General features: G+C 40.7%; 1 protein-coding gene across 1 annotated transcript in view; it reads right to left on the bottom strand.

Annotated features, from left to right (window-relative positions):
- Positions 1 to 17,679, bottom strand: part of pcp4b (Purkinje cell protein 4b) — a 48,190-nt gene that overhangs the window by 13,154 nt on the left and 17,357 nt on the right. The window contains exon 2 of the mRNA XM_022197206.2: positions 4,782 to 4,833. Coding sequence (XP_022052898.1) covers positions 4,782 to 4,833 — 52 coding nt within the window. The remainder of the gene's footprint in view (positions 1 to 4,781; positions 4,834 to 17,679) is intronic.

Genomic DNA, 17,679 nt, shown 5'->3' with positions numbered 1-17,679 from the left:
GGAAAAAAGAGCTTGATTCAATCGTATCCACCTGATAAACATTCAAACTCGTGCCGTTATCTTTGCAATAAACGCTTCCATCCTGCAGCCTCCCTGCCACAGCTGATATCAGGTAAACATCCTCCGTGGCTGCATGTACTTCTACCCAAGATAAGTTCCAGTGAATATGAATGCATCTGTTTGCTGCTGTCCTTGAGTCTGTGAGAGGTTGTCTCTAAAGACTGTGCTCTTGCCGTGTGCTGAGGGATGTAGAGTGGGCGAGAGTCAATAGCAACGTTACTCCCTCCTCGCCCACTCTCTCAGCTCCCTCCCTCCCTCTCTTTCTCCACGTCTTTCTGCATTAAGAGACACACTTCAGACACGCTGGGAAAGCAGTTTTTACAGGCTTCAAATTAATTTTCAAGGTCAGACAACAAAGGAGCACTTTTGTGTTTGTGTGTACTGCAGGCGATGTGGCTTCCTTCACTTCCTCTCTTTATTAAACGAGCAGAAAGGTAGAAGCTGGATTTTAAAGGCAGTGAAAAATTAGACGGCGTTCCGACCGCTCTGAACCCCATTAATTGCTGCTGGTGAATAATGTAGCTCAACGGTGACTCTGTTTGAAGGAAAATAAATAAATCGCACTATTAAACAGGGTCAGTTGCTGCATGAGCCCCGTTTAAAGCTGCTTTCAATCACAAATAATGCTGCATTTGTAAAAGTTTCTTTCTAGCATGCTTTCCAGGCAGGTTAGCGGCTATTACAGACACATCTACAGCTGGGCAGAAACGTAAAAGCTTCCTGTTGTTGTAATACTCGGAGGTGCACTATTAAATAAATCTAACTAAATATTAAAGATTCAGTTAATTCTGTCATAAATCTTTTTTCTCTGGTTTTTCAGATTTCAGCCTGCCTATCACTTACACATTACATAACAATAGGATGGTCAGCGTTTTTTTGTGCTATTTGTGATCCCCTGATGAACTAGAGCCTTAAAAAGAAACCAACAAGTTAGGAAGGTGATTATGCAGCATGCAGGTTGCTGCCCTGTGTGTTCAGGGTTGCACACCACTTACAACTTTGTATTTTTTGCTTTAACCTTTAGAATCCGACTGGCTCACTTTGCATCCAGATTCACATCCATTCTCCTTGGCTTGAATTGCATACCGAAGTAGTTATGAAGACAGATGAAACTTCAGCAAAGTAATAACTCTGCTATTGCTTTCACTCATTTTTACCCTCCAGATATTTCTGTCTCATTTCTTTAATATTTTGTCTTGGTTTTGTTTTTTTGTCTTTCTTTGTCTTGACTTGTCGTTTCTCATGTTTTTGTCATTTTGTGTTTCCTGTTTGTCTTGCTTGTGTTCTTTGCCTTACGTTTGTCATTTTGTTTTGCTATATTTTGTGCATTGTTTTTTTTTGTTTCCCTTGTGTTTGTCTATTTTCTATTTTGCTTCTCGCTTTCGTCATTTTTTAGGTCGTTTGTCATTTGTCCATTTTTTTTGTCACTTTGTAACCTTCTTGTCAATTTTTTTCTTTTTTGTTTTGTCTCGATGGATAAACACATGCAGTACCTGAAATGAATAGTTGGTCAGACAGCTTTCTCTTCCTGAATCCCTCCAACAGGCTAACTCACCTAAACTCACTAGAACCAGCTGTTTCAGATGCACTGCAAAGGTTTGGGTGAGGTCACTTAGAGATGCTCGGCCCAGTACCTGATAATGTGTAGCTCCAAAATTTACTCAGACAGCAGCTTAAAATAATGCAAAATGTGTGGCAGCTCGAGGAAAATTAAATCATCTTAGTGTAATTTGTGTTTGTCTCAAAACAATGATGATTTCACTGTTATGCACAAGTAATACAGTGCAGCTTTTGTTGCAGGGATAATATGGCACCGACCAAAGTTTAGGGTCTTTATTTTTTTTTTACTACGCAAAAATGCATTTCAATTTAATGATAGCTCTACTGCCAAGTTTTCTTCTTTCTGGAATTTCCTACAGATTTATTTGATAAAGTACAGAACTCCCTGTTTTATGATATCAAAATTGCTCATTGTACTTGCTTCCATCTCAAACAGCAATCTGCTGCTGAGTCAGGACGGCACCTCAAATCACTGCCATGATTTAGAGGAGGTGAAAGCAGGCAGGATATTAGTTTTCTCGTTGAGGCCTTTATTTGCTTCACTGTGATAAGTTTAATGACAGACAGCACAACAATAAACATGATTTGTGATGCACTTGGTGCATGGAGTTGATCTTTATTTCCTCCAGGACTGAACTGATACAGGCCATCTATCTCTGTTCAGGGGAGCAATCATCAGAGGTGCATTTAGACAAGCTGATGGTCACGTCAGTTTGGTGTCCGGGTGTCTGGATTGTTTTACCCATCTGAGACCCATCGGGACATTAAAGCCGAGAACAGGCCTCAGCTTTACAGAGAGATTTAGGAGAAATCTGAAATGCCTTAACTACTTAACCACATTAACCCGCTGAACCCCCAAGTAGTTCTAGGACATTTTTTATCCGATTACATTTTTACTCACGGTGGGCTCATTTTTCATTGCAGTATAAACTTCTGTACCTCTATGGAAACAGTCAATTTCTAGAAGTAGACAGACCTCCAGCATATATTTCGTGCAGTATGGCAAAGCTACATGGATATAAAATTTAAAGAAAAAAAAATTGAAGTTGAAATTGTTGAATGTTTATATTACCAAAGTTGAAAAACCTTGAAGCAACATGTACAAAATTATTTCAACTGTCCATGAAAAAGGTGGTTCCACTCATAAATTTTTTACTACTTACATTTCTGATTTGCTTCCAAGGTCGTCTCCTATCTGCTCTGTCTATACACAGCCTGCAGTTCAACGTAGTCCAACTGAAAAGTTCCTGAATTCTTGTCATGTGACTGTTAGGAGATGTGAAGTCAGTGATGGCTTCACGGTTGTGATGGAAGATCAAACTTTTTTACTTTTTTTTTTTTTTTACAAAGTTTGGTTCAGGCAAATTGTTTGAGGTTAAACTAAGTGATTTTGATAAAATGTCACAATGTTAAGCTCATATTTGTTTAATTTTCCCAGAAGAATTTTACTAAGTCACACAAAGTTCACTCATTGAAATACTTTGAAATTCAAAATTCCAACCCTAGAGAGTTATTGGAGGACATAACACTTTTTAAAAAACTTTTGTGACATTTTTCAAAATTTTTAATTTCTTGTTGAAATTCAAGGTCAAGGAAGTCACCATATATGGCCCCTTGCCTGTTAGTGGTAAAAAACTAAAACAAAAAAACATTTCAAGAAATGTATATCATTAGCCTAGCCGTGCTAGACAACCCACGGCAACGAATTTAATTCTCTGCCAGGGTCGGTCTAGTTACCCTCGGTAAGCCTTGAGGTTGGATGCTCCTAAAACTGGCCGACGAATCACCATGAAGTGTAGAGTCAGAAGGTGGGCGTAACTAAATAACGATGAGGCGCGACGATTCTGACAGAAACAACCGGAAACAACCATAGACAAAAAGATGGCTGCACACAATAAACAGTTATCTTTCGACTCGGCTTTGGCCACAGCCCTTCAAGATTTAAAGCTAAAATTCAACTTGAAAGATAAACAAAGGATAAGATAAGAAAGATAAATAAGGCTTCACCGAACTCCCGCATCCTCTGATTTCTAGCGCTCGAGGAACTATGTCAGCCTATTCGTTGCGTTGATTGGTTGTATACCTACCCAATTGCTGCAGAGTGATTTGAAAGACAACCTTTTCGCCCGCCTCCCTCCCTGTCGAGAGTTCCGAGACCCTTGCGTCTTCAGACCTGGGTCTAGCGCGGCTAGGCTAGTATATCATCATTTGGCAGAACTACTCGACCGTAAAATGTGAATTTCGTCAACTACCCATGGTTAGTTTTGACTTTTTGACTGCAAACATAAAGGAGGACCGAACCGAGAGTCTGTCTTTTTTAACTTCGGAGAAAAGAGAAAATTTGATATGTTCCAGGCCTCTGCTGATTGGTCAAATGCCACGATAACGTATAGTGATCTTCACTGATTGGCTGGGTAAAAAAAAGCCACATGCTTCTTGACCTCACTGAGAGGTGGCAGCAACGCTATATTTAATGTGCAGAAGTTTCCAAATATGATCACTTGCCCAATGAAGGGTTAGACTGTCAGAAAGTTAAAAATCTGCTGATAATGTTTTACAGTTCCTGCCTTTGATAAATGGTGTAATTTGGGTGTTTTTATGTTGGTTTTTTTTTTAACATTTGATTTTCTGTCAACCAGGACATATGCCAAAATGTCTTACAATGCCCTGGTGTGTTTTTGTTTTGAAAAGAGTCATTAAGGACCAGTAATGTGCTCGGGGACATGCATTCATGTTCACACGTTTGTGACCCGAGGGTATCAAACATGATAGAGATGTGGAGAATTTGATCAAAAATGACACATGTACAAATTCAGATGCTGCATGAAATGTTCTCCATGTCACGTAAATGATGACATGCCACCCTGAACTCTTGTACAATTGTGATTGGATCTGACAGAAAGCCCTGAGGTTTATGTAGGTGGGTGTGTATGCATGTCTGTCACCTCCTGTTACTGTCAATCATACATGTGCCTTTTAAAGCTCATTTTAGATTCATGCGCCATCACACACACACTTACCCTCCTCCTCACTCGTGCTCTCTGCACTTCAATCATTCTGTCTCTGCCTCTTCTAAAATAAGCTGTGCAGGTATTGGTTTTATTTTGAAAAATGATGCACAAGTCCACTACAACACCAAAACTGAACTATTTTATTTTTACCTTGTCCTCCAGAGGTCTTGTTGTTGCCGGCAGCTGCTCCAGATCCTTGTCTCTGCAATGCAAAAACAGGAAAAAAATAGTTGGGATGGTGTGTTTTTTTGTCTTCAAAATTAAATCCTGGGTACGACAAAAGATGACTTTTCTCAGTTCTGCCATCCAAACGTCACCAAAACCGTTGACTGCATGCCACTGCTCTGTGTCCTTCAGTAATTAAGCCTTGTCCTCATCATCGCTCTGACATCTATTGGAGCTAACATGCACTCCAAAGCCTCCACTGTGGAGAATTTCAGCCGGCAGGGCCCTCATTCTAGCCACACAGGCAGATCAGAGGAAGCCCTGCAGGCCGAGTGTACCCGTGAAAGAAGAAAGGCCTAAACACAACGTACAGTATGACCAGAAGGGTCACAGCACCCGAGGTATTCTTTACCGTGACAAGGCGCTATGACACTAGAGGTCACAAGAGAACTGACATGAATCACAGCAAATGACCTACTTTCTGGTTTGCTGTGTGTTTTATCATGATTATTTTCACAAGTGAAGAAGGGGGGAAAATCCCAAACTTAAGCTGCATCATGTATTGTCACATGTGCTTTCACAAAAAATGTTTGATTAGTGTTTTTGGTTTTCGTTTCTATTTCCAAGCCTGGCAACCAACGATGTAAGAGCTCCGTATACCATCCATAACACTCGAACACATTACATTCAGCTTGTAATAAGTGTTCATAAATTCTACCAAATGAATAAACCTAGAATTAAAGTGTCAACGGTTATCCAAGCGCTCCCAGACTTTACCAACTGAAAAACACTGTTGCCTCTACATACTAGATATTTCATTTTCTAAATTTTGTAATATGTTTCTACATACTCTTCTGTTCTGTGTAAACACTGCCTGCAGTTCAGCCCAGTTCAAGCAAAAAGTCTCAGAATTTTTTTACATGTGATTCCTGGTCATAGCTGAGTCACTAATGGCTTCCTGGTTGTGACAAGCTGCACAGAATTCTTAGTTTTCTACAGAATCTAAATAGAGAAAACTCTTTGCTTTTAGCAAAATTTTAAACGCGTCACGTAGAATATCGTGATTAGAATGAAATATTACACTTTCAAGCTCTGATTATCTCATTCCAACACAATGCTGAACCGCAGGACTGCTGAAACTTTCAACATCCAAAAATTCGGGATCTAACAAGTAGTGCAATTTTTGACATTTTAAAAGGACCACATGCTTAGAGGACGAATGAATCATTTTACACTGCTTCTATTTAATAATTGCAATGACATTAACAATGACGATAAGCTACCACGTCACATCATTATCGACTAATAAAACTATACATCACACATTCGTATACAATTTATAATATTCTTTTTGTATGAGGAGATGCATCTGAAAATAGCATGTGACAATTGATACTGATTATTCAGTGTTGGATCTTCTTGGTCATATTATGATATTACACTTACATTCTCATTTAAATTCACTCCACATCACAAGACACAGAGGTGTTAAAATGGGGAGATTGATAGATGTAAACAAAAAATGAACAAAAGAACCAAACATCTTGTCTTCAACATTCTCAAGGACACCGTCAGATATCCTTTACTCTCCTAACGAATGACTTTTCAGATGTGATGTTCCATAACTGCACACACTGAGCTGATATAATCATTCTATCCTCAGACACTAAAGCAGCAATGTTTCTTTAAACGCCAACTTTCATTACCCTACAGTCATTTGTTTGTATCGCCTCTGTATTCCAAACACACCTGCTTTCCTTATTAGATTGCAAACGGGTGCAGATCTCTGGAGAAATAACAAAGAGACTGGCTGTGGTAATATATGTATTTCCCATTTCTTCTAATATGACACGTAATTTTGTCAGTCAGTATTTAAAATGAGAGTAAACACGAGGGAGCTTACGAAGTTTCACCTAATAATGAGATATCCACTGTCTTCCTTAGTGCTGCTAAGACCTAAAGTTAAGTTTAAATTTTAAAAAACACAACATCGCACTTTGAAATAAAATCCCTGTATTTGTACACTCCGGTCTTTTGGGCTCAGTCAGATACGAGCAGCATTAGAGGTGTGAAAACGGTAAAGCAGATATTGCATTAGAGACGAGTACAGGAGTGACACTGCATCACAGTGAGCAGATTAGGAAAAGCTATTCTTAGAACCATATTATAGTCCTGCTTTTAATATGCAGCGGAGCAAGAAAGAAGGGATATCACAGGGAATGATAAAGGAACCTGAAGAGGTAAAAGGAGAGGATGAACTGAGGGAAGGAAGTAAGGAAGAGCTGCGGTGAGGAGTTCCATCAAGAGCTTCTCATTAATCACACATAGTGCTGGATAGAGGTTTCCTGAAAGCACACAGCTTCATATTGCAAATCTTTACTTTATTTATGCTTGTACACACACACACAAAAAAAAAACCGGCATGACTTACTAAGGATAACAGCTATTTAATGACTTTACACATACTGCATTGATATGTTCAGAAAAAGAGAAGCCAGAAAAGTAAAGCAGTAAACTGTAAAATATGAGTTGATTTGACTAATTTCCTTTATGTTTTACAGTGTAAAATGCAAGTTAAACTGTTACTCTAGCTCTGTCCACTGGTAACATCCTCCAATATTTAGCACCTCTAGAGCTCTTAAAGAATTTTCTATGCAAGTCCAAATGCTCTGACTGCACTTTTACTTGTTTTAAGAAAATCCTGTTTTTAGCATTCAGTTACTGACACGAAGAGGCTTCACCATAGAGTTCAGATTAATGGGGCTAAAAGCCTGATAGCATCAAATGATCCTCTTGTTTGCTGCTCCTCCATATCAGCCCATGCTAATTAATTCAGTATTAGTTATCCCTGTCCCTAGGCCTGTGTTTGGGACCGCCTTGGTGGCCCATTTATCTTCACAGTCACAACCATCGTGGAGAGAAAGAGTGCAAAAGCTCCAAACTCCAACACTCCATCACTGCCACACACAAAAAAACATTTGGTATGTACATAAATTCTTCACAGCAGACACCCTGGAGGAAATGCTCCTCCACTGAAACTTCCCAAAACTGTCCAAACAGCAGAGCAAGTTGAAATTGATGTTGAAAATAACCATTTTTTGCAATGTGTTTTCCATCTGAAACCACACACAATAGCAGAAGGTTCCAGAGTCCCTGTGCAATCACTGCGAGTCAATTTAAGCTTTGGCCATGTTTGCGCAGGGAAAAATATCTCTCCTGTGAAATTATTGCAGGAACTACAGTGTCACCTTATCATCAACTTGCACGATTTATTACCAGCCGGCAGACCATTTCTCAGCTTGTGTTTTCATATGCGCAGCTGGAGTGGGAGCTGCGATGATTTTTCTCTCTGTAGTGAAGAGGAGGGGGATGAAGAGAGGAGAGCAGGATCAATACCTCCCTCTGCAGTTAAGATGTACTATACAAACATTGGCACGGGGAAGATAAATGACCAGAATCAACTCTCTGACTGCCTCCTCTGGTCTGCAGGAGAAAAGTAAATGAGGTAGAGAGGGGAGAGTTAGACTTTCAGTCTTTGGAGTTAAATGTGTTTCTGGAGCCCAGTGGTAGTGACCAGAAGCTAAATTATTCAGCCTTGAAATGCTTCTCAACTTTAAGGGGATAGTTCGACATTTTGAGAAATGTTCTTATTCGCCGTCTTGCCAAGAGAAATATCGACACCTTCGATGCTTTATATTTAACGGACATGTCTGCTACAGCCTGCAACCAGCATGGCAAGACAGAGGTCTAGTTCTGCTTTTGTTGGACTCTTATTAGTGGTAGATCAGCAATTTTGACTTGCTTTACTTAGTTTTAATTTCTGCAGTCTGTGTTGATTCACTCCACGAAGTCACCTTGCCAAGTTAGCTGGAAGTTCATTGGAAACGGATGCACCGATCATGTGCATCTTAACCCATATGTACGAGTCTGTGATTCTGCAGCAGGAGGTTCCACCGTTACAGCTGCTTGTACACCGCAGGTTAATTCTTTGTTTTACCTTTTAACATAAACAAGCTAGAAGGTATGTTGGGCATTATCACCTCTCCTGTATTCTCCAAAACAATATGTTCCTCAATAGCTGCACTGCATTTTCAATTAAGTTTTACATAAACAGATGTTCTCTTGTTAAGGTAGCAGTATGACGCTGTAGAAAACAACCACAAAGACTGGAATCACTATGTATAAACCTAAGTTTAATTTTTACAACCTCTCTGGTAAAGTTCATGCACAAAAAATATCCGGTAAGGTTTAGGAAATATTAGTCTGTCTTAATCCACCCATTCACAACATGTTTAGAGCTTCTCCTCCATTTTCTGGGTTACCATGGTGACGAGCCTCACTCCATTTATTGTAGGACTGGTCGGCTGAAAAGAAGCAACACAATAAATGGTAACGACATTTTGATGAGAAACATATTACTGTTTGTGTCACTAACAAACATAACCTGGGTGAAAATACGCATTGCTCATAATGTACTAGATAATGCAATTAAGTTGTGCAGGATCATGATTTTTGTAAGAGACAAGTTTCGATCACCTATGCCATCATAAAAAGATTTGCAATTTCAGCAGAATTTCTCTATTATTTCCAGTTCAGTTGATGGAAATGTTAAATAGAAGTTGCATTGTTTTCATACATGTAAATTTGTCATTAAACCTCAAAAAGCCAACAAAAACATACAATCACGTAAAACAAAAGGTTACAAAACGTATTTTAATTATCTAAAATGGCAGTATTTTATCAGTTTGTTTTGCTTCAAAATAGTGTGCTTCTAGCTTCATGTTTAACATAAAGACCTGAGACTGGTATCCATCTTTTGATCTAGCCCCTTCATTTCCCAAAATGTAGAACTATTCCTTTAATAATCTGATGTTTTCGTACACACTGATACGTACAGTCGACAGAAAGCCAGAGAAGATAAAACGGGTTCTTCGTTGACAGCAGTATCACGTCCTATTGTTCTTATCATTTAGCTTTCACATTATGTGAGTGTCCTTAATGCACAGCGTGTTGGTGCTTGACTGTCTCTTTGTATTAGTGCTACCATCTACTGCAGGGTTCACGTCGCCTCTCACCCAGTCACAGCTGGGAAAGGCTCCAGTCCCACATGACCCTCAACAAGATAAAGCAGGTTTTCTAATGGATGTTGACGATCTGTAAGCAGAACACACTTTATAAGTTAGATTTATTGCTACTGTATTGTATTTAAATCAATCATTTAGCATTGATTGCTTTTTTCACTCACCCTTGAACAATCTGAGAGAGAAGCAGTGGGGAGTCTAGGCCCGCTAACCAAACACAGAAAGGGAAATGGTTTCATTTAGGTTGCGTGTATCTGGCTGCCTCTTGGGGGGTTTAGCTTCAGCTACTTTCACTGCAACCTTTTCACAGCTATTTCCCCGCTCATTCAAAGGTTTCCCATTTGGTCATGTCAGAAGGGTTTCCGTGTTTTAATAGCCGAGGAGTCGAGGACGCATCGTGTTATGTGTCCTCTTTTTCTGAGCTTCTCTCTGCATTATTAATCCAACGCTTTCAATGAATTTCAAACGGCGTGTGCTGCGCTTTGATGCTGGGGAGAGGCACGGGTGGTGAGAGGGCATGAAGCATCCTCACTAGCTCAGAACACAACACTCCTGTGCCTGTTGGGAAGAAACGTCTAATTTGAGGCTGGTCTTTGATGCAATTCTGCATTTAAAAAAACAACAAAAAACTCATTACTTGAAGTGTGGGAGATACGTGCATACAACACTGCAGGTAATGTTTACCTGTCACGCATGTCAAAATGATACCTGTTCTCTCTTTTTATTTGCCTGTCAGGAAAAACCTGAAGTGGAGCGACTTATCAAATTGCTCTGCGGTGGTTTCACATTACAGTCGCACAGTTGAACTCTCTTCCAGCCCCCCTGCAGCTCCAACACAAATATCAGAACCAGATAAAGCCTCTGTTTTGTTCTTCCCTGTTACTAATCCCAGTTCAAAGAGAGCAACTGAGTCTCTCCAGCAGCCTTTAGTAATGGCCATGAAATTAACTGCTTCCTTCATAGCTGCTGTTTTCGCAAAACACTAATGTGGCTCCCAAAAAAGTGCTGTGGCACCAGCTGACTGAGCGAGAGGAGAGCAGTCAGACTGCACCGCACCGACACTCTCCACAAACAAAACTGCCCTGAAGCTCATTTGGCTGAGTTGTTCATGTTTGCTTTTAGTGCTTTAATGTTGATGCAACATTGCAGCTGTGTTGCAAACGAGACCAATTATACACTCTGGACAGTTTTTCTTTTGCATCATTGAAATATTCCCACCAGCCAATAGTTAGATTTAATGGCATGAAAAACCAGCTTTATCCATATTTTACAGAACAATGTCCTTCATCCTCTGACTCCAGTCCATTTTAGTTATCACAGGCCAAGATGTATTTATAATGGAGTCACCTTCCCTTCATTTTAGTGTGTAATAGCGGTCCAAATTTCTGTGACAAATTACAAATCCTCATTGCTTTTTAATATCGTCTGGATCAGTTTCAGTACAAAGATTCATCATCAGTGGCATTTGTTTTAAAGCAAACTGTTACAGTTTAGCAATCATAAGTGGTGCACTCTCTCTGTTTTACAATTCACTTTTAGATTCCACTAATTATTTTCATTATTAGCATTGTTCAGTCTAAATGACAAAGTCCAGGTGTGACTGATGCAGAAATCTTACCAGGTCCAGTCTAGTAAGAATGACATTAGAACTTTTGCAGGAAAGCCGACACGTTTAGATGCCATCAGATGAGTTAAAAAGAGTTCCTGTCAGAAAGAGGTTTTAGTTGCACATTATTGTTCCGCCAAGTAATGTGGGGGAGTTCTTGCCTGGAAAATCCTGACTGACTTTATTTATGTATTAATATAAATACAAATAAAGGCAGTCTGGCATTGCGATGATAGGAGACGATTTCAAAAATGAGGGGCTAACGAATGGAGCTTGAACGAGAAAGAACCAATCAGCGTAACACGGATGTGACGCACAAACAAATCGACCTTGAAGTCCATGTAGTCCAAACAACCATGGCATGCAGCCGAGAAAGCGTCGCGGTGAATGATTACTGCCGTTTTTGTCACAAAAATCTGCGAATACATGGGGTACTCTCAAGTACAACACTTATTTTTGAAAAGGCTATGCAACAAAAGAGTCCTTCCGAACGATTAGTGGTGTTAGGAATAACTTTGTTAATGTTTGTGTTTGGTTACGGGAGGTGCGCAGGTATTTTATGGGTAATCCAGGCTGAAAATGACGCATCATTAACTCCTGCCTCCCGTGCTATGATTGGTCGTACCAAACTTTCCCGGGAGGGAAACACGATTCAATTCGCCCAATGCCAAACTGATTCTCCTGTATCTCCTAACATGGAGATAGGAGATTCAGTTTGGATTTTCCAAGCTAGCGGAGTTCTGTGACGATCGACATTGATTTGTCTGTCTGTCTGTCTGTTAGCAACATTACTCAAAAACGGACAAATGGATTTGGATGAAATTTTCAGACGACGTCAGAAATGACACAAGGACCACCCCGATTAGATTTTGGCAGTGATGCAGTTTATAGCCTGGATCCACAGATTTGTTAAAGATATCTGCATATTTACGAGACAGCAGCACGCCATCGCTGTAACTATGACAACAAGTGATCGCTACATCAGCTGCCTGCTGACGATCATATGATTGTGATCCTACTGCAAATCCACTACTGTGGACTTTTTGGGACTTGCACATTGAAAAGGATATTAGGAAAAACTAATTAAACTGTGGGTCTTTCCGAGTCCCATCAATTCCCGCCACCCGCTACATATTTAAGTGACACGATTCAGTATCCGTACATAACGCACACATGCAAAACACTCGCCTCTGCTCAACGTAAAATCATTTTGTTTGTGGGCAGATCTATATTAAATGGTCACAGTCTATGTTGCCGTGATTTCTGATCATCAGTAACTAATAGATGAACAAATGCCGCATTTCTGACAATGTCACATTGGGGAATGAGCAGCTTTGGAGGAGTACTGTGCTCTCTGAACGCTTTTCTTGTTTGTCTATTTGTTGACTCGTCTGTTGTTGCTTTAAACTGTTTTAGTAAATTTGGGTCAATAAAAGCAATGTGAATAAACTTAACAACCAAAAATTACCATCTACAAAAACTATCATAGCATTTGCTTCTGTGGACTCATGCAGGTCTTTATAACTCAGATAGCAGTTTCAGTCATCAGAGGGGCTCATGTGGAAAAAGTCATTGATTCATTAATCAGCACTTATAATTCAATACACTCTGTTCAGCTTGAGGCTGTGTGTTAAACAGTCAATTGTTAATATGCTAAATTGCTGTAGAGAATGTCTGAAATGTTTAATAAAATTGTTCCCTGTTAAGTTTTAGTCACCCATAGTAAAAACACGATGGCCAACAAAACTCAGTTTGTGGGGTTTTAATGTGAAGGTGAAGCTCTGCAGCACCATTACCAGCCTCTGAATCTCTCCTCTGAGATATCATCGCTGCAGACATAAACACTGCTCGGCCATGATGATCATGTTAGGCTCACAACAGGCTCTGCTGAGTTTAACAGGTTACAGTTTGGCTAAAATTCAAGATGAGACTTTGGGGTCATCGTGTTTATGGCGAGTGTGCTCAGTGCAGCGCAGGGGTGATGAGAAACTAACACTCCTGAGGGCAACGAGGAGAGAGGAGGAACCATTACGGCTGAGCAGCTCTGGAGCTGAGCCAAGTGTAAATTGCAATAACAGCAGCTCCATGAGTGAGATTACTGAGGGGGGGAAAGGGGCTATCCTCACTCTGCAGATAAACCCAGCAAGCGAAAACACGCCGGCGCTCACACTGGTGAACAAATCGGTACACCTGTAGACGCACTGGCTCAAGAAGAGACACACAATTTCCTGCACTGTGAGAAGGAGAAGCAAGTAGAGAAACCAATCAAGCAGGGGAAAAAGCAGTAATTACATGATGCTGACAAGGGAGATGGAGAGCAGAGAGATAAATATTGTGCTTCTCATTAATCATTAACAGACTCAAAGGGACACAAGGTCAGCAAACAATGTTTTTATGTGTGTGTTTTTGTGTGTACAAGCCTCTACTGTAGCGTACTGCCTGCAAACTCCACAGTGGCTGCTTCAGAATTTGTGCCTCTGGGCTTTCAATTAGGATACTGTAAGGGAAAAACACACACACAAACACAGCACATGCATGACTTCACACACACTCTTCTAAACGCATGGTAAGTCAAGCAGAATAACAGAAGATCCAGAAGTGTATACTGTAAGCACATTGCACATCAGAGAAATGTAAATATGTTTTATCTCTGATTGGGCATTCATCGGGCGACGGAGAGAGAGGGAACGAGAAGGTTTTCACAGAGAATCCTTTAAAACATCCTCCTCCTTTCATTCTGCTGAGGGCGAGCCTTTATTCTCTTCGCTCCGAGCCAAACTCAGATTTCTGCCCCGCAGAATAGCATGCCGGAGGAAAGCTGCTACTTTGAACCCGACTTTTGTGCGATTTTTCATCTTGTTTTTAGCTCATGTGCGGCAAATGTGAGCGAAAATGAAAGTCATTAAACTCGCAGTTTCCAAACGTATTTCTTTTTCAGTGAATGTCAAGATTAATAAGCATTCATGCCCAAAATCAAGCCTGAGCGCTCAGATTTAATCTGCATGTTGTTACATCTTAATAAAACACGTCCACGCAAGCGTGCAGCCTTAAATTAGAGTGTTTATTCCACAATTTATACTTATGAAAGTTAAAAGTTTAAATGAAAAGCCCATGTTTTTACAAAGATTATTTTGGAGTTTTAAGGAACAGTTTTAACGTCTTGGGAAATATGCTTAATGAGCATTCTGTGGAATAAGCAGAAGACAGAAATCACAGCCACTTAGAACAGCATTACGACTGGAAACAGGGAGAAGCAAAACTGACAAGTTATGTTCTTATGGCATTTGTTTTTGATATTTTGGATAGGAACAGTGGTTTTCTGTTTTCTATACTGGCTTCTAACTGAGATTATTTTTATACATCAGTTTGCAAATTTCAAACTGAATGAACAAGATGCAAAGTGCGTTCTAAAAAGACTTGTGAGTGTCAAATGCACGACACCAAAAATACACGGATGTCCTGTTACATCGGGTCACATTTTACAGTCTGCAAGCCAGCGTGCTTTTCGGGCCAGTTTGACCCACAATCCTTTGCGCAGCAGCAGATGCGTCACATATGACACAGTGTGTGTAAACAAGCCTGAGCTGCTGAGAGCGCACAGACAGATGACAGCTCATTTTGCACTCCAGACTGCGACAAATATATGAGAAAGACAGTGGCACAATATTATACCCCAAGTAATATGTCCCAGTTGTATCCATACTGTATACAACAGTGTGCACTTTGTAAGGGAAAATGCAGTATAGGAAACGGACCCAATTTGGAACAGGACTCATTCTAGTGAGTTTTAGCAATTCTGGTGATGATTTTGTGCTAAACTAGACTAATTGTCTGCTGGCTGTAGCTTCAAATTGAACATGTAGAATTGACAGTGGTGTCAATCTTCCGCTCCAATTCTTTGGAGAAACGTCACTGAGCATTTTCCCAAAACTATAAATAAATGTAACATAAACCCATATGGAGGGCATCTACAGTCCCATGTAATGGTTCCTCTGTTGCTCTAATTTAAAATTCCAAAGTCACCATGTTGACTTACTGTGTTTCACTGACACGCAGCAACACATCAACACAAACTTAACACACACACATGGAGAAATACGTGTGGGGGTGCAGATTTTGCCCTGTTTCCATGACGGTCCATGTTATCGACAAAGGCATAGATGTCTGCTTCTGCTGCCTTTGAGGCGACGTTCAGCGTATGGAGGACGCTGCTCTGCTGAAAGCCTGAACACCGTTTCCCTTTTGATCCTCTAACCTCACTCTACTCCTGCCTCTTCAGCTCTTCAGAAATGAGCCTGTTCGTCCTCACCGTGAAGGCAGTAGGAGTGGGTGTCTGTGTGTGCTCTTTACTATGAGAGTTGTGTGTGTGCAGGGTTGTGTGTTACAGACCACTCATCTGTATGAGCTCCATTGGCAGTTACATAAACCATACTGTCATAAAAGCTACAGGGCATAGTGAAGCATTGCCAAATCAGTGCTGGGTCAATAACTCCCCACTGCAGATTTTTGGGATTTTCTTTGCTTTGTTGTGCAGCCAGTACACGCCTGGTTGAAAGTGAGTAGGAAGTGGGTGGGTTCTTACTCTTGCAGTGCACAACGGAGGTCAGTAATTACCATGAAACATAATTACTGAGTTCACCTGGGAACTTTGTTTTCTGCAAGTAGTTTGACCACACTAATTCGAACATGTACAGAAAAAGGCATAGATGAAGATTGAAATGTATCCACTGCGCTACAAAAACGACCGCAGACTTTTAAATGGTGAAATCGCTCATTTAGATAGATTTTTCTCATTAAACTATTTGATTACCATACATTCTGCTCTGATGCCTTCAGGGAATTTACCTACAGTGGCTTTTCTGGAAAGTGAAGCCATTTTTCAACATAATGGCTGCTGGTGATCTTTGTGTTGAGTGTGGGTGTGGGAATGACACTGAGATGAAGGCAGGGGGGTATCTCTTACTATCTACAAGCAAAGTGTGAAGATGGTTTTTGTCCTCAGCAGAGCCTTGGGGCAGAACAAGTCAGCAGGGGAGGAAGAGCTGCTGATTTGCTTGTCACAGGCATAAGCCGCTTGACGATGAGCGGCAATTCTGGCGACGTCTGAGCGGTCAGTCTGGCCAACCACAGGGCACACAAACTCAGCTGTCCCATTTCATCAGTGGAGGTGGCGATGTTTAGTTAATCTCCCCCTTTCAGTCTATTTACTAATTAACTTGCCGCGCTTTTTCTCGTTCACACAACTGTCGCCGCTGTTAACTCACCTCAACATGGAAGCACACGCCTGCCAGTGTTGTGCGTATTCCTCCAAGGTTCAAGCTGAGCGGGGCTTTCGGTAAAATTACCAGTCTAAGCAAAAAGCAGGCCAGCTGTCACGCAACCGAGAAGCCATCCGCAGACAGAAAAGCTGTGATCAAACCGCCTTCATTGACTTGCTAACTTCCTTTTCTTTCTTCTTTTTTAAAAAAATCTAACATTATTTCGGAGGATTTTCTCTTTGCAGCAGTAAAACTTCGGCTCACGTAATGCAATCGACACCAAGCCAAGAAGTGCTAATGCCTTTGTGGCCCAGAAAAAATCCTGGAATCCCTCTTGAAAAAAAAATAATTTGTTTTCATGTTAATACAGCTGGTGCTGTGGTAGAAAAAAAGCTTTGATTCATAGCAGTTTCCGTGGGGAGAAGAGATGAGGGAAGGAGCGACTAGGAAGGAGGGGAAAAATACATTACAACCCCTCTTCAAATTATTTTTTCAAACTTCCGTCTGTTACACAACTTAATGAGCCTTGAAATTGGCGAGATTACATCTTTCTGCATTTATTTCATTAGTGTGGGTGTCGCCAATCTCAGGGGGATTGGTTTCCTCACTTTGGGCGTGTGCTGCGTGCCGCCACAGAGCACGCTGCCGTGATGGAGGGAGCAACAAACTAACCAGCAAGGCAGTAAATAAATGAGGGATTTCCCTGTGATCAGCCGGACGCTTGGTTCAATCAGCCAGCTGATTTACCAAAGCTGTGCAGCGAGAGAACGAAAATCCGTTTTCTACTTAAATCACGATATAAACAATCTGCCAATGAGGTGCAGTGGCAACACTTGTTTTCCCAGCAAGGTCCCCCTCAGCACCTCGAAATCTAATGAGCATGTTACATCTTGCTGAGTCTCTTCAAACCACACATTCAAAGTGTAAAGATGGATTGT

The sequence above is a fragment of the Acanthochromis polyacanthus genome, chromosome 13 (assembly GCF_021347895.1).
Source record: "Acanthochromis polyacanthus isolate Apoly-LR-REF ecotype Palm Island chromosome 13, KAUST_Apoly_ChrSc, whole genome shotgun sequence".
In the NCBI taxonomy this organism is placed as follows: domain Eukaryota; kingdom Metazoa; phylum Chordata; class Actinopteri; family Pomacentridae; genus Acanthochromis; species Acanthochromis polyacanthus.
This window is presented reverse-complemented; position numbering and strand designations above follow the sequence as displayed.